Here is a 21,913-nt window from a genome sequence, read left to right as displayed (position 1 = left end):
GCGCCGGGACGAGGCGGCGCCGGCCCCAGCGGTATATTATAGATCCCTGGAACAATGTGCCGGTCATATTAATAATCATATTTTAGACAATCGTGATATAATGGAGTGCTTTTCAGTCGAGTACCGTGTTTAGGCAACGAAGCTTGTTGAGTTGCCTAAGTAAGGTACGAGATTGAAAAGCTTGATTATATCACTATTGTGTACAATACTTTTTCTACGAGTCAAAAAAAAATATTTAAAACTAGTAGAAGAATCATATATGTAGGTAAAAAAACCAAAAGTATACAGCTAAGATGCGCGAGCAGCCGCGATACCTTCACTCGTACGCGACCCGGCCCCGCGCCCCGCGCCCCCGGCCGGTTGGTCAACGACACCTTCTCGTAACTCATGAAGCCCTGGTACTTGCTCCGCGCTTTCGATTGGTCAATTTCATTATAGTTGACTAAACTGTATCGAAATGAATATTATAGTTGAATAAACTGTATCGAAATTAATATTATAGTTGAGTTGGGGTCCCATAGTGAAAAAAGTATGCGATTTCACTTTAGTATACGAAGTCTTAATTCAAGCATTGCAGTCGACGAGTAGAAAATAGTTATTTACAGTACATATGGGGCTACTTTTCCGCACTAGTGCCTAAAATAGCACTTTTCGTGCGTATGTCGAAACTTTAAAATGCCATATGTACTGTAAAACGACCTTGTATGTGCGAAAAAGAGGAAATTCGAAACGAGTGACCATAAATTAAAACACGACCGAAGGGAGTGTTTTAAATCGACACGAGTTGCAAATTACCTATTCACACGTGTATCGAACAACGTTTTACAGTACATATGGCACTTTAAAGTTTCGACATACGCACGAAAATGCTATTTTATGCACTAGTGCGGAAAAGTAGCCCCATATGTACTGTAATAGTTATTTTCGATACAAGTGCGAAAAAGAGGAAATTCGAAACGAGTGGCGATAAATTAAAACACGACCGAAGGGAGTGTTTTAAAACGACACGAGTTGCGAATTACCTATTCGCACGTGTATCGAACAACGTTTTACAGTACATATGGCACTTTAAGGTTTCGACATACGCACGAAAAGTGCTATTTTACGCACTAGTGCGGAAAAGTAGCCCCATATGTACTGTAATAGTTATTTTCTTAAAAGAATTGAAACGAAGAGTATGGGTATTACCTTACCTACCTCATCCACTGCTGCGTGTTGTGATGCGACGGCGCGGGCGCGTGCGACTGCGTGGCCACCCTCTGCACCACCTGCAATCAACAAATATAATTTTATATTTTTTTGCCACAAATTAAAAAGCAAGATACATACTTTATCTTTAAGTAAGTAAATAACAAATATAATATAGCCCTCCTGAATATAATTTACTCGCTTTAAAACTGCAAGGCAGCAAGCTATATACGGCTTAAACAACACGAACGACATGAGAAACACCGCGCTATGCCACTACGGCATTGAGAACACGGGGCGGACACGCCATACATCAAAAATCATTTGCGTTTATCTGTGTGCGGCACGTCTGTACACGCGTCATTGTGTATACACATACACAATGACGCGCGACTAACCCACACGGGTTAGTCGCTTTACTGAGAGGACGCCAGAAGTCCGCCAGATTCATGTCGCGGCCAGTCGCGGGGCGAGGTAATTCGAGTCGGGGCGGGGCGGTGCGTGGCCGTTCTGTATGATAATACTATTACTTATTCTGTGGCGAAAGTGAGCCCACGTAACACCACCCAGCGGTGCCAACCCAGACGTCTTTGCTATGCATTGATTACAAAATGTATATATTGCCTTATAATTTGCTGCTTGCTTTTATGTTTTGTCAACTTGAATAAATATACTGGATCAACCAAATCTTGTCAGTAGTAAAAGGCGGCAAATTTGAAAAATCGCGGGTTAGCAACACTGTGTTCGAATAATTCCAAAATCGCGTGTCATCTATGTGTTATCTGTGGAATGTGGATCGTGAATGACAGCCATCATCTTATTGTTTACTTTCTGAATCGTTTCTATTTCAAGAGAAATTTCTGCTGTCACCATTAAATACCAAGATTATGCATGACCTCAAGCAAAGCTAAGGTGCCTACAATGTACAATCATGCTCGTTGACGGTAAACATTACTAAAATTTGAGGTTATGATAATTCACTCGAACTGACGTATGAAGGGCGGAAAAATAAACACGTTTTGGTTCGATGTACATTGCTGCTTTTCTTAGCGCAATTCTGCTCTTTGAGTGTTACATGGTGTTACCCTACTTTAATTTGCTACTGACAAGATTTGCTTGACGCACTATAGTGAAACGATTAATATCCAATAGGCCGACCTGCTGCACGAAGGCGCGCGTGAGGTGCGGCGCGCTGCGCTCGGCCTGCTCGAAGGCGCGGCGCAGCTCTTCGATGGCCGCCACGCTGCCCGCGCCGTGCTTCCGTGACAACTGTCGATAAACAAACATTTGGTTACAATACAGCCCTAAACCGAAAATTAGGATTTATGGAACGCATCGACCACGTGAAATAACACCTTTTACGAGCAAGTGTGATGAAAACCCATTTACAGCCCTGCTAGCCTTAAACGTCATAGACCAATATCAACCTTCGTGCATACCGATAAGAATTACGATGACGTGCACGATAGGCGTGGCGTTCAAAGGGTTAAATTTTGGGGACAACTCACACTTGATCATTCCAAAATTGTTTACATAAAAAAATGAATAGTATACAGGTCCTAATACAGTTTTCCTCTATCTTCATTTTTCTATTTTGTTTATTTTTCTTACACACAGTTACAGAAAACTAGTGTCATAGCGAAGTTTCGGTTTCGATAAAAAAGTTTTAGTCTGCTGACTCTACAGAAAACAGTAGTCAGGTAAAATATGCTGGAAATGTGTAATTAAATATAATACATGCGAAAATGACTTACCTCGTTTAGTAGCGGGTAAATAAGCTGGTGCAAATATGCCTGATGCTTTTTGACTTTTTCCTCACTATTCGCTCCTCTGTGGTCCAAAGCCTGCAATGAAAACAACATAAAATAATTACGCTGTAATGTTGTTACATTAAAAAGCAGTTACATTTAGGTACTAAATAATCCGCTTAGCTAGGTGTACTACTAGCCTAGAGAAGATTGAACACCAAGGGTTGAAACTCACCAATTTCATTTGAGATAGTTCGAAGTTGAAATGAATGTGTTCAACTGAGTCAAATACTATATACGTGCCCGTCTACCCAGTCCCACATGCAGCCGGTGTGAGATTGTACACCAAGGGTTGAAAGTCACCAATTTCACTTGAGACAGTTCGCAGTTGAAATGAATGTGTTCAACTGAGTTAAATACTATATACGTGCCCGTCTACCCACAGTCCCACATGCAGCCGGTGTGAGATTGTACACCAACGGTTGAAAGTCACCAATTTCACTTGAGACAGTTCGAAGTTGAAATGGACGTGTTCAACTGAGTTAAATACTATATACGTGCCCGTCTACCCACAGTCCCACATGCAGCCGGTGTGAGATTGTACACCAACGGTTGAAAGTCACCAATTTCACTTGAGACAGTTCGAAGTTGAAATGGACGTGTTCAACTGAGTTAAATACTATATACGTGCCCGTCTACCCACAGTCCCACATGCAGCCGGTGTGAGATTGTACACCAAGGATTGAAAGTCACCAATTTCACTTGAGACAGTTCGAAGTTGAAATGGACGTGTTCAACTGAGTTAAATACTATATACGTGCCCGTCTACCCACAGTCCCACATGCAGCCGGTGTGAGATTGTACACCAAGGGTTGAAAGTCACCAATTTCACTTGAGACAGTTCGAAGTTGAAATGGACGTGTTCAACTGAGTTAAATACTGTATACGTGCCCGTCTACCCACAGTCCCACATGCAGCCGGTATGCTTTGGCCTTCAATGTCAATAATCAATAGAGAACACTTACGGCTTTATTGTAGGCTAGATGGTCACGCTGCGCGGGCTCGTGGTCCTGGCGCTCGGGGCGGTCGCGGGCGTTGCGGTCGTGGTCCCGGTCGTTGCGGTCATTGCGGTCGTTGCGGTCATTGCGGTCGCTGCGGTCACGGTCCCGGTCGCTACGGTCACGCTCCTTGGCCGCTCGCGGCTCCGTCACAGCCACGGCCACTGGAGACTGTCGCGGCTGGAAAATAAAAGGAAGCCTTTAAAATTGAACCACCATTTATTCATTAAGTAGTAAATTTAAGCCTGCCGAGTTATAGCCATCCAAAAACATATTCGTCTAGCGGGCTTCTTTACAAGCAAGGTAGTGTACTAACCAATAGCATTGGTCGTAATACAAAGCTTTTCTTCGCTCCGCTGTATTACGCCCAATGTTATAGTTGATGTACGCACGTCTCCTCTCATCTCTGCCTTATAGGAAAGGCAGCCTAAAACTAGACCTAAATTAGCTTTAAAAAAAAGTTTACAAATACCAATTCAGTTAATTGTGACGTCAAAGGTCTGCCAACCGAGATGAATAGTACGCTCCATAAAAAAACAAAGATCTAATAGACAGATCTCCGATGGGAGCGATGTTAAGATGACCTATGAGTCTAATGCCAGCATTAGAATTCGCATGCGAGTTTGATTACATTGCGTCGTTTGATCGGCCGGCTGAATTGATGTCACCTCAATGGCCCGCAATGTAACTAAGATCGTATATGAGTTCGTGCGCCGTCTAAATGAGCCCTTAGTCGAGAGACCCCGAGACAAGCCGAGTACGAGTGTACATACGTCTAGTCTCGGTTTTTTGTCGAGACTCTTGGCGAATGTGTAACATATGTACAATATGGTTAGTACTGACCGGTTGCTTGTCGGTGGAGTTGTTGTTGTTGGGCTTGGCGTCCTCCTCGCGCGCGGGCGACGCGCCGTTCTGTTTCGGCGCCGCCACCACCGTAGGCGGCGGGATCGCTGGAAACAAACACATCCTTTGTGAGTTTTTTTTTGCAATACAAATTTGGAACCTTGTTTTATTCCATAACAGTTCAAAATCCGATTTGATAGTAGTATTTTATGAGTACCGTCATGATCCGCGGCTCGTCCGCCTCGCCCGACCCGGCCGGGTCTCCTCCCTGCGACACCCGGGGTTACTACTACACGTACCGTTCTCTCTGGTGTCGATGGCGGTGAGGCGGCGCTTGTTGTCGAGGTCGGGGTGCTGGATGGCTCGCGCCGCCGCGCCGCCGCGCACGGTCATGATCCGCGGCACGTCCGCCTGGCTCGACCCGGCCGGGTCTCCTCCCTGCGACACCCGGGGATGCTACTACACGTACCGTTCTCTCTGGTGTCGATGGCGGTGAGGCGGCGCTTGTTGTCGAGGTCGGGGTGCTGGATGGCTCGCGCGGCCGCGCCGCCGCGCACGGTCATGATCCGCGGCACGTCCGCCTGGCTCGACCCGGCCGGGTCTCCTCCCTGCGACACCCGGGGATGCTACTACACGTACCGTTCTCTCTGGTGTCGATGGCGGTGAGGCGGCGCTTGTTGTCGAGGTCGGGGTGCTGGATGGCTCGCGCGGCCGCGCCGCCGCGCACGGTCATGATCCGCGGCACGTCCGCCTGGCTCGACCCGGCCGGGTCTCCTCCCTGCGACACCCGGGGATGCTACTACACGTACCGTTCTCTCTGGTGTCGATGGCGGTGAGGCGGCGCTTGTTGTCGAGGTCGGGGTGCTGGATGGCTCGCGCGGCCGCGCCGCCGCGCACGGTCATGATCCGCGGCACGTCTGCCTCGCCCGACCCGGCCGGGTCTCCTCCCTGCGACACCCGGGGTTACTACTACACGTACCGTTCTCTCTGGTGTCGATGGCGGTGAGGCGGCGCTTGTTGTCGAGGTCGGGGTGCTGGATGGCTCGCGCGGCCGCGCCGCCGCGCACGGTCATGATCCACGGCACGTCCGCCTCGCCCGACCCGGCCGGGTCTCCTCCCTGCGACACCCGGGGATGCTACTACACGTACCGTTCTCTCTGGTGTCGATGGCGGTGAGGCGGCGCTTGTTGTCGAGGTCGGGGTGCTGGATGGCTCGCGCGGCCGCGCCGCCGCGCACGGTCATGATCCGCGGCACGTCCGCCTGGCTCGACCCGGCCGGGTCTCCTCCCTGCGACACCCGGGGATGCTACTACACGTACCGTTCTCTCTGGTGTCGATGGCGGTGAGGCGGCGCTTGTTGTCGAGGTCGGGGTGCTGGATGGCTCGCGCAGCCGCGCCGCCGCGCACGGTCATGATCCGCGGCACGTCCGCCTCGCCCGACCCGGCCGGGTCTCCTCCCTGCGACACCCGGGGATGCTACTACACGTACCATTCTCTCTGGTGTCGATGGCGGTGAGGCGGCGCTTGTTGTCGAGGTCGGGGTGCTGGATGGCTCGCGCCGCCGCGCCGCCGCGCACGGTCATGATCCACGGCTCGTCCGCCTCGCCCGAACCCGCGCGGCCCTCCTCTCTGAAACACCAAGGGAGATACTAATTAAGTATCAGCAAACAAACTGACCGCCAAAGACGTCAAATGACGCGCGCTTAGCCCAATATCAACCTTCGTCCATTCTGACAAGGTTCACTATGACGCGCCACGCACGATAGGCGGCGTCAAAAAGCTAATGCCTCGGCCCCAGAACGCACGCTCCGAGCTTTAGCCGTATGTTTGAGGCTTCGGCGTCGCTTGCGTAGTGACCCTCGAGTAAAAGTCTATGCCCCTTATTCATAAAACTTTACGGGCCTGATTTAGTTAAATTATGTTTTATCCCTTTCTTCACAAATACATAAGTCAAAATGACAGATAAGGACAAACGATTATTAGCTCATTGAGGTTTGTAGCGCGTTTATCGAACGGCGAACCCATCATCAGAGCACCTATTTCAGCACCAGAGAGCAGCAGAGATACATTTCACGAGAGCCGTGTTCATCGCCTTTGTATGTACGTAGATGTACCGAATTGATAATATTGACAAACGTTTGATACAGAAATAGTACATTATTGTCGAGGTTCGGAAGTAGCTACTTGCAGGCTGAGGATTCGTTTTAAACGGACGACCTTTGGAGTCGGTTTAACCCCTCATTTCCCAGGACCTCTCAAATCCATACAATTCCGACTCATATTGGAGCCACTGGGAACTGAGAGGTTAATTGAATCCGAAGCCAGCAAGTAGCCTTCCAGCCGAGTCATACATAGTGCTTTTCTCAAAAATGGTGCAAGAAATAGAAATATTTTACACAACGTTCTAATTTTCACAGAAAAAAGTAAACCCATTAAAAAGATTTGCTTGCCGCCTTAAAAAAAAAGAAGTGTATTTTTCTGCCGAAAATACGCCAACCACTGACTTAATATAAAAGAAATAGACACACAAAGCAGAACAAAAACGTCAAGAAATGTGGATCCCAATGACGTTTCGCACCATTTGCATTGATGATAAAAACGCTTACGTAAATTTTGAGTCAAGATAAATGTTTCGTACAGAAAAGAGCTTAATGTCGTAAGCATTAAGTGTCAAATTTGCAAACATAAGTACCAACACTGTTAAAAAATTTAGTCCGATGGCACTTTAGTAACGTATTTACGTCAAACAACGTCAAACGAGAATAATGAACGAATGGAGTCACTTTGGTACACTTTAATATGTATTACCGTACAGGAAAACCAATTGAAGTAATAAATAAAACAAATTTAATTTAATCGGGAGCTCAAATAAAATTAATTCGTGGTTCAAATTCAAACAAATTAAATTCTTAATTCGTAAGTATACGTCTTTAAATACTAATTTCCTTGAAATAAATTCTACTTATTAAATAACTGTGTATCTAAGATCTACATTTACTCATAGCGCGGGTGTACGTGGACATTTAGATACTGATTGGATTTTTTTTATAAAGTCTACCTATACTTTATAAAAAAAATCCTGTGGTTGTCACTGTGTTCCGACAGGTTTAGCATTTACAGTTAGTCGATATAAGCCCTTATTGGTGGTGTATATGTCGGAAACAGGGAAATGGCCCGAACACACAAGTGCCGTTTTGCCTTGTTTAAAACTGCATCACCCCTATCTCTTGCTATAATTAAATAGCAGTCCACTTTGCACGTCGCATAGGTTTTCTTGGAAATCTTGAATTTAAACATAATATTATTTCTTATGAATTCCATATAAAAATATAAAAAAATATTGACCTCACATCGACTCATTAGATTTTTGTTCCTTAACATCCCTTCTTTGGTACTAACAAATTAATTTATTCAAAACCATAAAATTACCACCAGATTACATAAATTATGTAATGCTATCCAAAGAACTAACCGAAAGAAATACATTCCATCCTTTTTCCTTGTTTTATCATTGTTATTTTTACATATTTTAACGGCACATTTCGTAATTGTTGACAACTTCACATTTGAGCGTTTCAAACAAGACTAAACGAAAAAGTAATGCATGATCTGTTTTGACATCACTTTTGTGGGGCCATTTTTGGCGGCTGATTGGGTATCCAGTTCTTTATACTATATCAATGACGCCAACGTATTTGAGACACCTAAATAGTCGCGGTACCAACATTATAATAATAAGTGCTGATTATCTGTTTGGCTGTTTAATGGACCTATGCCTTCATTTGATATGGCCATTTAAAGTTTTAAAAAGTTTGGAACTCGTTAAATAATAGAATTTGTATGCAACATTGCAGTCCCGAAATCGAGACTGCAATGTTTTTAACTTTTTAATTTTTTGAGTGACCATAAACTACGCACTTCGCGACCTATTTTTTAACCGGCAACGTCGACTTTGCCGTCCATTTTTGAGATAAGGTTTTATGATCAAACGGCCAACGAACAAACGGATTACAAATGACCTTCCCAACACTCATTTAATAAAAATAATATGCGTTATGCAAATTAATGGTACCTTTATCTTGAACGCTCATCGCGGAGATAGCGCCAATAAATGTGGCTTTAAAGTACATATTAAATAATGTTAAATCGTCTTTAAAATAAATCAATATGTACGTAATGTATGCAGACTGAAGTTATAAAGGTCTATTTGTATTTCACCTCCTGTCTTGATGGCCAATATTCTCAGCTATGCCGAAATTACAGTAAGCGCCGACCCATATATTGAAAAATAAGTCGTAAATCTATTAAAATGGGTTTATAGCAGTTAGAGTTACAAATTTTTATACACATTGTAACGCCCCCATGCGGGCGATAGATAGGTATTGAGCTTTGGGTAAACATATTTTTTCTCTACAAATACTCTGCAGTACCGAACTGCAGAATATACTAATTTAATTTTTGTAGTTGGATTCTTATCTGACTATTCACCTCAAAAAGATTAAATATCTAGACCAATGCTCTAACCCAGCCCAGAATGATATACGCCGAATTTAATAAAAGTGACCACTGATTGGAACGCTATCTAATCATTGTTTGCGGAATGTGTGTACAGTCAGCTGCAGAGAAAAGGTACCACCATAGAAGTTTGTGTACCAGGGGTGGTACCTTTTCTCTGCAGCTGACTGTCCTTGTGCACACTTTTTTTCATTAATTGGTGCGCGATTATGTATACTTACGAATCTGAATTTTCCGATTCTGTTTCGCTCTCCTCGCTCCGCTGCGCTTTCCACTTCTTATACCTATCTATAAGGTCCATTAGATACGAGTTCTTCTTCGCCTTTCTGATGAACTGGAACTTTAATAACTCTTTCGCCGTTGGCCTCTGTAAACAGAAACGCATATGTTATATTTTATCGCGCAGAGGCACGCCCCAAAAAGACTAATTCGTTGACAGTTCACAAAGACTTTCCGGTGTGATAGATCATCGTAATTATTCATAACCCAATTTATAGCTTCTCCGAACAAGAACATAAATAAATACATCGTGCCTAATTTAGCAAGGATAAATAACGGCCAGCTCAAATTAAACCTAATCTTTCAATTCATTTTCCTCATCGTAAGGGCTCATTTAGACGGTGCGAGAACTCGCATGCGAGTTTCATTAAGTACATTGCGTCCTTTGATCGGTCGGCTGAATTGATGTAACCTCAATGGTCCGCAATGTACTTAACTAAAATCGTATACGAGTTCGCGCTTCTAAATGAGCCCTAACTCGTGTACAAGCGACTAGCCACTAAACACAGCACAACATCGTAACTTACATTTTCCGGATCCTTATTCAGGCACGCTTCGACGAACTCTTTAAACGACTTGGAGTAGCTACCCGTCAGCTGCGGCGGATTGTTCTTCGGGATGAGGAAGAGCACCCTCATGGGATGGAGCTCCGAGTTTGGCGGTTCGCCCTTGGCCAGTTCTATGGCGGTGATGCCGAGCGACCAGATGTCGGCCTTGCTGTCGTAGCAGGACTGTTTGATGACCTCGGGCGCCATCCAGAAGGGCGTGCCGACGAACGTGTTCCGCTTGCTGGTGGTGTTCGTTAGTTGGCCCGCGACACCTGGTATAGTGAAAGGTTACATTGAATTCCTATTTGAAATGTTCTCATATTAGGACTAAAGCCCCATTTCGACGGGTCAAGAACTACAAAGTAGGTACAGTGGGCCAAGAAGTCTACCAGTTTTGACAAAAGTTTCTGCGAGATCTAACGATCGCTAAGGTTGACAATTGTCACTGACATAATATTATTGCAAGGGGAAATTGACCTTGTTGTCTCATGACGTTCAAACGAACCTCAACCGTAGGGTGGTAGACCACATTTTTGGCCGACTGTACGATGAATTCAGTCCATCGACCATATACCGTAGCGAAAATCGCGTGCAAGTTCTTGAACCGTCTAAATAGGGCTTTAGGATGTATATTTTGGTTGCTGGTGCTTAATTTACGTTTTTAGAGCGACCTTCTGCCATGAAATATTCACTTTCGCATATACAGGCGAGGTTGTTAATTTTTACCGTACCAGCGGGTACGAAGCATCACAGCTCAAACATTCCGCGTTGGCCGAGCGCCAACCGGCGCCCTAACGTATAGCTTCACTTGCCATGTAGATTGTATGGACGACATGATAATATGTGTGCGGAGTCAAATTTACGGCTCTTTAACGTAAAATCTCTAGCGTAAAGCGAAGAAAGGGCGATTCGAAAGCAAAAAAATATACGAAGCTCAATGCCCCAAGAGGAAATAATTTCTGAAAATGAGAAACTTTCCGCAGCATTGACCGCAATGAGTTTCCTCTACCTATGTGATTACCCTGACTGACATACATTTTATGCATTTAAAAAGAGTTGCGTTAACAACCTGAAAACTAGCCTTCATCCTTAGGCATTACAAATTTCTTTCGTCCTTAAAACTTGTGTTTAAGTACATATAAGTAATATCACTGTTGTAGTATAAAGTATAAAGTAGATACAAAAATAATGGAAACACTGAGTACTCAGCTCCTCGAAAAGATATTTAAGGTATAATCGTATAAAACCAGTCAGCATTAATGAATAATAAAATAATGATATGACAATTAGGGTTGTAAAGAGTTTTAAGAACTAATTTACCTCTCCAGTTCTTAAGAAACGCCGCCTTTTATTACAGGTTTAATCGACAATCACTATTTTAAAATGAAGCTCTATACAAAACAGAAAATACGTATTTTATTGCTTACTTAATATCAGTTTAATAAGTATAATCTAAGTACTTACATTAAAACCGTGATGAAAAAAAATAGGTATATGGTATATGGGCAAACGAAATGAAAATACAAAATTTAATGATCATGTACGATAAAAATACTGCTGTATTCATCGTGTAACCCGTTGGGACGATAAATCGCGCAGCCATTTATGAAGCTATTAGGTAAAACGTCGCATCATAACATAATGTTATTCAAAGTAGCGTGCCGCTTGCGCGGCGTAACAAAGGAAGCATCGGCCTACAAACGGTGTTGGTTACCAGCAAATATTTGATTATACTAATTCTGAAGCGACGCCCTTACACATAAAACACTTAGTAGACTCGTTACAATCATTACGTGTAATTGAATAAATTACATCAAATTTTCCCGCCCGTCTGAGCTACAATACCCAATTATCAATTAGGTTCGTCCGCACACAATCCACGCTTGTTTTAAATATATCCGTGCAAAAAGGAACATATTCGAAACGCATTATACATTTAATTAAATTGATTCAATATTTGCGCGTGGAATCAGGAACTCAGCTTAATTAAAAATTAGGCGCAGATCCAGGATAATTAACGTGTATTAAAATACTGTTGTTTTGGATGATACTGTTTAATCTTAACGGGAAAAATATGGCAGTCACTAGTTGGGGTTACCCACATCCTTCATATTAATATTACTGGAACGCTATCGAATATCGCTAATTACCTACTAATATATTTTCCCATGTAATTAAGTCAATATTGAGAATTTATAAAGTTTTATTGAGGATAAAATAAATTGAGAACAGAAAAACTTGAAGTGTGTGAAATCGAGCAGTTTTAATATGTATTTGTATAATCAGCTGTCTAGCAATAATTTAGAAGGCAATAATACAACAATTATTTCTAACCGAGTCCAGGATATTTGTTTTTGATCACTTAGTAGTCCCGAACGAGCCGACAAAGCATTTTCATATTGGAATGACGCGCATTTTCCACATAGCGAACGATCAAATTAAGCCGAGACTACACCGCCTATTGTGTTTGACGGCCGTCTGTTATTTCAGTTTGCATTATGTTTGATTTGTACGAATCTACGAATTAGTAACGTTTCAGTTAAAACTAACGCTGCACGCGGTGTAAGTAAAGGCTGATAACTTATTAAAAATGGTACTACAAATCTAGAGCTCTTTAATTAAATCATGGAACAATATATAAAAATGTAGTTACTTTGATAAGCTTATGAGGCTGATGTCATACTTTATTATTTTATATCAGTATCTAACCAAGCTATCGCGTTCCGATAAGGCAAGAGTCATGGAGAGCCCTAGGAGTTACCTATCACTATTTATAATAAGCACTTATAGATATTATAACCTATGGCCTACATTTTACACGTGTCTACTTGCCCAGCTAAACGATATCTTCCAGTTAACATTTGAGCACTTGAGAAAAAAAATAACCATTTTTAGTGTGCTATTACTTTAGTGTGCATAAAAATGCGCCAAATTTCTAATGCTATGATTGGCTAAACAGTAGGAAATAGATCTGCATGAAAAAGTTTCATATAATATTTATATACGTTCCGATTGCAGGCAACCCAGCCCCCGCACCTCGCCCGGAAAGGGGAGGTCTCGCTCGCTCATCAACTCTCTCGTACATGAGACATGTATCTTACCGAAGTCGGCCAGCTTGACGTCGCCCATCTCGCTGAGCAGCACGTTGGCCGCCTTGATGTCCCGGTGCAGCTTCCGCTCCGAGTGCAAGTAGTCCAGCCCCCGCAGCACCTCGCGCAAGATCACTGCTATGTGCATCTCCTCGAAGCTGCCCGCCTTCATCAGGTCTAGCGCCGACCCGCCGCCGAGATATTCCATTATAATCCATAGTTTCGTCCCCTGGAAAGAGGAGATAGTTTTCTTTATTAAATTTATTTTCTCATAATAAGCGCGAGAAACATGTTAAGAATTAGCCCTGTTATCCCGGTAAATACTTTCAATCTTTACGATACAATATAATCTGAACAGAATAGTGACGCTTTGAAATGATCTCACCATAGTTTCCCTTAAAACGTAAACGTCTATAAATAAAAGGCTTTCACTATTCTGCTGGCTATACATATGCTAATAAGTTAATTAAATGAAACCTTATTCCGAACGCCCCCGTTCAACCTTGAGATGAAAGTATTTTAGTTAGATGAAAGAGCTTCGATAAACAGTATTTTCGACAAACAACCAAACTCAAATACATAATGTAACACAAATAAACCGCAGTCTGTGTTTTGTGAACTCATTTTCCACAGTCCCCTGTGATATGCAAAAACGCTCAATCATTGGCCAAATGAATAGATAATGTATGGGCATACGTTTCACGGCGTGGCTCCGAACAATGGGCACAGAATGGAATGAGATCCGTACTTACACTGGACGGGACGGAATATTTAATTATGCGATTCCCCGAATTTTGATACGATTATCCCCAATGAAAATTAAGTTCATGAACAGATAGATAATGTAATCGACACTTGTTAAAATGTTTTTCAGCAATATACCTTTGAATTGGAAACAACAGATTATTTTACCGATGGATATATGTATTATGTATCGATATAATACCTACGTCGTCTAACGAGATAAAAAATGGAACGGATAATCAACAGCGAAATTGGCAGCTTACGTGATATTAACGTTTTTATTGGTTTACGTCGAGTTCTGTATAGGCGAGCGGATGTCACCAGTTTTTACTCAATGAACAAGTAGCCTTACCACGACTGCCTTAGCAGTGTCAAACTGACATATTCGCTAACGTTTGTGTAACTTACTTTCTATGCTAGCGAATAGGTCAGTGCCAAACTGGTGGTAGCCTTAAAGAGGTTAAGTTTCAAGTGTGAGTTTGTATGTATATTTCTTTGGCGCGTCCAGCTCAATGTTTTGAGAGAAATAGGAACGTTAATTAAATGTTTGTCTACACTTAATACATTATAGATCGTTCATGTTATAAATAAGTGTTCTGTAGACAGCACAACATTGTGGAAACCTATTAGGATTTCTCGCATTTTAAAAACCAAATCGTATATTCTACCACGCCCTACTTTTTCACTCTACAAATGAACCGATATATATGCAATCGATACACAGCAATGGAATACAATTTTACGTAGATCAACCGAGTGTTAACTGCACTGCAGGCTGTTAGTATAAAACCACCATTGCAATCTAAAAGCTATGAGAAACCAAACCATTTCCAAAATAAAAGCAATCGTCTAAGCAGCCTTTCCATGTCACACTGGAAAGCTCACTCAATCGTAGACCGTAATATAGCACAATAAAAAGCGCTGGTGGCCTAGCGGTAACAGCGTGCGACTTGCAATTCGGAGGTCGCAGGTTCGAACCCTGGCTCGTACCAATGAGTTTTTCGGAACTTATGTACGAAATATCATTTGATATTTACCAGTCGCTTTTCGGTGAAGGAAAACATCGTGAGGAAACCGGACTAATCCCAATAAGGCCTAGTTTACCCTCTTGGTTGGAAGGTCAGATGGCAGTCGCTTTCGTAAAAACTAGTGCCCACGCCAATTACTGGGATTAGTTGCCAAGCGGACCCCAGGCTCCCATGAGCCGTGGCAAAATGCCGGGACAACGCGAGGAAGATGATAATACCTACGTCGTCTAACGAGATAAAAAATGGAACGGATAATCAACAGCGAAATTGGCAGCTTACGTGATATTAACGTTTTTATTGGTTTACGTCGAGTTGCCGCGTATGTCCCGCTGTGCTATAGGTACATATATAACTAAAAATAGTAGAACGTTACTTCCTGGTTATTTTTGCAAACATGTCGTTCAGGAAACTACCCTTTATCAGGCACGCAACGAAATCATCAATCACACTGCTTTTGCTGCTGTTTAAAATGCAAATTCAACAAAGCTACTTAATCCCTTCGACCTTCGTATGTATAAAACTTAAACCCAAAATTCACATATTTGGATAGACTACAAAATTAACTTTCTTTAAAGATATTAAGATATTTCGGCGACTTCTAATGTACCTTGTGTATTTTTGGGATATACTCGTAAGAGTTATATGATGTTAATCCAGGTTATTAATATAATAAACTATCTGTGCATTTGCAGCCAAACCCCTATTAAAATACAAATTAGTAATAAACTGAAATAAATGTCATATACTAAGATAATAGAGTTTATAATTTATATAGTAGTGTGACTACTCGAAATAATAACAAATTAAAATATTTTCTGAAAATAATTTAATTTGTTCTAGTATGTACAAATTAGTAATATTCAGGGGGTAGTGTTAATTAGTAAAGCTATTGATTGATTTCAATAAAATAGTTGTACAGTTGTCTCAACAGATAATACTGGTAACTAAATCTTCACGGGCCCGTTGCAGAGGTACGCTGCAACGCAGAAGACGACAATGGGTGCGATGGAGCGCGACCCATTGGCGGTCCATCAACTGAGACATGCGTCGGGATGCCATGCCAGGGTCGCTCATCTGTCTAGGCTGACGGATATCAACGTTCGTTCTATGTTTAATTATAGAACAAGGCTGAACTGAACAACCTAGCGGATAATTTAGGTGTTATCATCATGGGTACGATGCATGTAGGTACGGTGCACTGCGCAAGACGACAATAGGTGAACCGGAGCGCGTATCCTGTGCGACCCATTCACGGTCCATCAGCTTGTACATGTGCTGGGAATGCTGGGATCACTCATCAGGATCGCTCATCTGTATAGGCGAGCGGATGTCACCAGTTTTTACTCAATGAACAAGTAGCCTTACCACGACTGCCTTAGCAGTGTCAAACTGACATATTCGCTAACGTTTGTGTAACTTACTTTCTATGCTAGCGAATATGTCAGTGCCAAACTGGTGGTAGCCTTAAAGAGGTTAAGTTTCAAGTGTGAGTTTGTATGTATATTTCTTTGGCGCGTCCAGCTCAATGTTTTGAGAGAAATAGGAACGTTAATTAAATGTTTGTCTACACTTAATACATTATAGATCGTTCATGTTATAAATAAGTGTTCTGTAGACAGCACAACATTGTGGAAACCTATTAGGATTTCTCGCATTTTAAAAACCAAATCGTATATTCTACCACGCCCTACTTTTTCACTCTACAAATGAACCGATATATATGCAATCGATACACAGCAATGGAATACAATTTTACGTAGATCAACCGAGTGTTAACTGCACTGCAGGCTGTTAGTATAAAACCACCATTGCAATCTAAAAGCTATGAGAAACCAAACCATTTCCAAAATAAAAGCAATCGTCTAAGCAGCCTTTCTATGTCACACTGGAAAGCTCACTCAATCGTAGACCGTAATATAGCACAATAAAGTACACGTTCGAACAGATTCTACAGTGTAACTTAAGGTAGTTGCACGTTGGGCAGAGATGTACCCGCAGCTTCTCTAACCTACAATGACTACTTAGAATAAGAAATTCGACAAATGTTAACGATCCTACCTCGAAGCGTTAACAAGAGATCTGTAGGCGGTAAAAACTATTCGGTGGCGAATGCCCTAGTCCCAAAACGCACTATTAGTCAATACACTCTAATTTCGAAAGCCCCTCTTCTCATAAGAAACTAGGCCCAAAATACCATATTTCCAAAAAGGCTCATTTTCGATTTACACCAGAACCATTGAGAACTAGTCCCAAAATACACCTTTCCCAAAATACCCCAAATTGTGTTCACCTGTGCGTGGCGTAATACTTTATTCCCATAATGCATAGGTCTCAAAACACTCTAGTTCCAAAATACCCTATTTTTTTGGAATGTCTCTTTGTGATTGCTTTCAAAATATGCATTATTTTGATGCTTTTGAGGATGCGTATTTACCAAAATAGATAGTAAAGATACCCTATTATTTCCGTAAAAGGACGTCAGTGCCGTCAATACCTATTAGTGTTTTTTAAGTTCACCAATGGCAATGACAAAGGACGTTTTTAGGGTTCCGTTGTCAACTAGGCACCCTTATAGTTTCGCCGTGTCTGTCTGTCCGTCAGTTCGTCCGTCCGATCGTTAATTTAATACTATAAAGCTGTAACTTAGTAAAATAAAAAGTGAAAAACTTTCGATATCAATTTGAAATTTTCTGATATCTGCTATGTTTACGGAACTATCGCCGAGCAACACTTAACGATTACACCCTGTATAGCTCAAAATAATAATTAAATAAATCCTATTTTTGCAAAAAATATTTTTGGCATCAAACGGGTAATGGTTACGGCTGAAAGCAATCACAAGGAGACATTCCAAAAAATAGGGTATTTTGGAACTAGAGTGTTTTGAGACCTATGCATTATGGGAATAAAGTATTACGCCACGCACAGGTGAACACAATTTGGGGTATTTTGGGAAAGGTGTATTTTGGGACTAGTTCTCAATGGTTCTCGTGTAAATCGAAAATGAGCCTTTTTGGAAATATGGTATTTTGGGCATAGTTTCTTATGAGAAGAGGGGCTTTCGAAATTAGAGTGTATTGACTAATAGTGCGTTTTGGGACTAGGGCATTCGCCACCGAATAGGGTAAAAATATTTGAGAAGAGCTTTACATTATCACGGTGATACTAATATTTTTACGACGACGTGACATCTAATTTGGTTGTGAATTACGAAGCAAGTCTTTTCTAGGATTAAATCCCGATTAAAGCAAATAAGTATTTGTGAGATGACACTACTCACTAAAATTAACAATTCAAATAAGTATATATTATGTCTAATATTGAAGTAAAGTTACATAGCCATAAAAGCGAAGCTTCAGAAACAATTTAATGAATATACCAAGCATTCCAGATATTAGTGCCGAGCCGACAGCCCTAACAAAATTTGCCAGACGGGAGGCAATAACAATAAACACGTGATAACACAACGCACAGTCAACTCCACTAATACAATAGAAGAACGTTGGTTACTTTAGGCGAGGGCAAGATAAAATAATTCCCATCAGGCTTATTTGTGCCGTCGTAGCCAATATTATGAAGATGCCTATCCGTCATAACGACAAATGTTTACATTTTAACAATTGTAACAAACATCAACAATAGAGTTAGTTGTTATGAATATATGATGGAGCGATCACTAAATACTGTCATTATTTAGATTTCAGAAGATAACTCTGCTCAAATTTATGTTACTATATAATATATATAAACATCAAAAAATAGTAGGTTAACAGAAAGCAGTACCTAGTAGTGTAGGTACAATTACATAATTTGTTACAGGTTCATGTAATTTTATAACGAAAATTGCCCGAAAACGCACAAAGGAATTTCAGCATAGATACTAGATATTATGTTTGTTTACACAATTCTCACCGTAACAGTGAAAATAAGTAAAAGGCAACTAAATCTACAGTCAAGGTTTTTTTTTACTTAATTCTAATTTTTAGACCTTCTGCCGACGTGGGTTCCTACCCTGGTTCAGCAACCTTATTTGCATTCGAATAGTGGAAGATAAATGGCTAAACCTGGCTAAGAACAACACGGCTTTGTTGTCTAGAAAATGTAAACCCGCAAATTAATTACCTTAATGAAACCAGCTTTTATCCAGAGAGGACTCTTCTGTAGTACAGACACTTAACGTATATTTCACGGTTAACTATGGACAATGAACGAAAAACATAATGTTATTTAAAAAAAACTAGTACCTTTGGCAGCGCAGACGCTAAAAGCATAATTTTAATGAGGTATAAAAACTGGTTATAAGTTGGTTAGGCTTTCATAATAAGCTTTTTCAAGCTCATACCCTTTACAGAAACTCGTGTAGGGACCACGTAGGTATTCGTTGTCATGACGATGGGGAGGCGTCTGCGGCGGTCAAAGACCTCTCCGTCGCGACGTCCTCAAAAGAGAAACAAGTAACTTGCACTATTAATTGGAGGGAACTCAAATAAGGTTTAGCAAACTTAACTTGAATAAGCAGACGTTTAACAGACGGAACATTGAAATCTTTTTGTCTTTTCTTGGTTAAATTTACAAAGTAAGAGTTCAAAATAGATAGTAACTTTGTTCATTACAGAACTTAACGAAGTTTTATTAAAGACGAAGAAAGAACGAGTGAAGTTCACATGGCAAGTGGATTAAAAGTTTTTAACGAGGTAGCTGCTGGTCTGACAGACACGAATTAAAGCAGAACTTGATTGTGCAATATAGGTTTGATAAAACTTTGCACGTACATAATATAGCTGTAGGTACAAGAAAAACAACCTCCCCTACCACCACGCTACACTACTTACCCAACTAACTGAAAAAACTCAATTGAGTACTGCTCCAAATGCCAACTCAATTTCAGGGTTCCCATTTGATACACGTTCGTGAATCGAACAGGTCGAGGGGCGAGCTCATCATTCGCCTAATTCAGGGCGCCGTTGCTATGGCAACCCTACGACGTAGCACAACTTCCTTCACCTCGATAATTTCCCGAACGATTGGGCCGCTACCGACTGATGTAAGTTGTAAACAACAGCTATGCGGCCAATTTAAGTTTGTTAATTTGTAAATTGATTCAATTTTACAATGCAATTGAAAAAGCCGTCTTGTTCCAGATTTAGTTTGATTGAATGAATCCGGATAAATTTCATTAAGCTCGCTGTTACGCGATTCTGTTCAACTAGTTCATTGCGCATTTTTTAAATAGTATTAACTAACAAACATTGTAGATTATATACATTTACGAATCTTGGTTCCAAAAGACAAAACATTCTTTAGGAATATGTTGTAATAGGTCATGTAACGTGTAGTATCTATATTTTCCTAAATGTAGATAATTTGGAACAACTGGAACAAGTCGGAACTTTTAGACTGTTTATACCCCTTAACAGTTTTCAGTTATCCTGTCTAAAATTTAAATACACAGATATAAACGAAATTCCGGTGTTGCCTTCGCAAACACGTCCAAAGCTGTTGTGAAAACAGTTTAATAAACAAATTTAGTGAGGCATTTTGTGTCACGTATACATTTTTGATGGGCCCAAATCTCTCCAAATGTAAATGAACCTCGCATCACCCACGTCAGACGGCCTTTAATGAGTCCCGCGGATAAACCCGACTGCGAATAGCACGGCACCGGTAAAAACGGCATCAAAGGGGGTTTTATATCCTGCAGTGAGCGCGCGTAAACAAGCCGAAATGGATTATTGTCCATTCGCGAATATCCGTGGGAGCTCCAAAAGTTGACCTACATATTTATCAGTATTTTTTCTTTTTGCGATTCACTTTCTAAACAGGACCGCTAACGATGTCATTGATATTCATAAACATGTTTGAGATAATGGACCCAAAGCCTGAAGAGGAATAAATACCTTCAGGAATTCTGTTTTCCTCGAAATCCAAAACCCGAGCACGAACTTTTCAATCAACGTTGGATTAATTCAATGCAGTTCAATTTGGAGAACCTCGCAGCGGAATACATTTCAAAACGAAAACTCAAGAGTAAAGCGGGGATTGTACGAAATTGCAAAGATAAGGACGCTGGGGTCCCAGCCAGTCCGAAGGGAAGCCGCGGAATCCCTTATAACAGCTGGAATTAGTCGCAATCGTATTCGCTCTCCAATAACCTCAGAAACGAGGACAACTAGATTTATATCTATACTATTTAATTGAATATGCTTTATCTGCAATAAAATATAGGTAGGTAGATACGTAGGTGCCCATATTTCTCTAAGACCAACAATTTACGTTGTGCAGCCGGAATTATTGGAATTCAACGCCGAAGTTCCTTTATTAACTTCAAACTTATGTTATGGGGAGTTGTGGGGACTCCAATCTACTAACTACATCGACTTTAGTAAATGGGCTAAAACATGAGCTTCGTAGCAATTTCGTATCAAGGATTTATGAAGCTACTGCGAACACAAATGGTACTTTTTAAACTTGTGAAATACGAGGCTGTCCATAAAGTTTGTGTAAAAGTCGCTTGTTCTTACGCAGCATTTTGTCACTGAAACGCATCGGTGACTTTGGTTAATCTTGTTTGACGGAGGATTATCTCCACAGGCTAAGTTTCGAAACTTTTCAAGGGAACAAACGCACGTACACTTTATCATATCTTGGATGTAAGTAAATAAAAGAAATGCTTCAAAGTTACATTAGTGCTGAGTTATGAAATTATAGGCCCTCATCGTGCAGCCTCGCGTGACGGTTTCGTTGCCAACAGATAAGAGCCATTGTTGCGATAGTCTGATGTTTGCTAGCAAACATTTTGAGGAGGCCGCATCGCCGCCAGCGTCGTCAAAGGCGATGTGGAAATAGCTCCTTTCTTTGCTTCGAAATAAGAGA

General features: G+C 41.5%; 1 protein-coding gene across 1 annotated transcript in view; it reads right to left on the bottom strand.

Annotated features, from left to right (window-relative positions):
- The window catches only part of LOC134648261 (serine/threonine-protein kinase fray2), a 71,402-nt gene continuing 49,489 nt past the window's right edge, over positions 1-21,913 (bottom strand). The window contains exons 3-17 of the mRNA XM_063502750.1: positions 13,281-13,497; positions 10,159-10,451; positions 9,574-9,719; positions 6,274-6,466; positions 5,987-6,125; positions 5,817-5,951; positions 5,647-5,781; positions 5,477-5,611; positions 5,307-5,441; positions 4,838-4,944; positions 3,962-4,174; positions 2,943-3,032; positions 2,347-2,457; positions 1,198-1,268; positions 1-46 (exon numbers count right to left, since the gene is read on the bottom strand). Of these exons, the coding sequence (XP_063358820.1) occupies positions 37-46; positions 1,198-1,268; positions 2,347-2,457; positions 2,943-3,032; positions 3,962-4,174; positions 4,838-4,944; positions 5,307-5,441; positions 5,477-5,611; positions 5,647-5,781; positions 5,817-5,951; positions 5,987-6,125; positions 6,274-6,466; positions 9,574-9,719; positions 10,159-10,451; positions 13,281-13,497 (2,130 nt within the window). The 3' untranslated portion in view covers positions 1-36. The remainder of the gene's footprint in view (positions 47-1,197; positions 1,269-2,346; positions 2,458-2,942; positions 3,033-3,961; positions 4,175-4,837; positions 4,945-5,306; positions 5,442-5,476; positions 5,612-5,646; positions 5,782-5,816; positions 5,952-5,986; positions 6,126-6,273; positions 6,467-9,573; positions 9,720-10,158; positions 10,452-13,280; positions 13,498-21,913) is intronic.

The sequence above is a fragment of the Cydia amplana genome, chromosome 5 (assembly GCF_948474715.1).
Source record: "Cydia amplana chromosome 5, ilCydAmpl1.1, whole genome shotgun sequence".
NCBI lineage: Eukaryota > Metazoa > Arthropoda > Insecta > Lepidoptera > Tortricidae > Cydia > Cydia amplana.
Note: the sequence above shows the minus strand (reverse complement) of the source record. Positions and strands in the feature narration are given on the sequence as shown.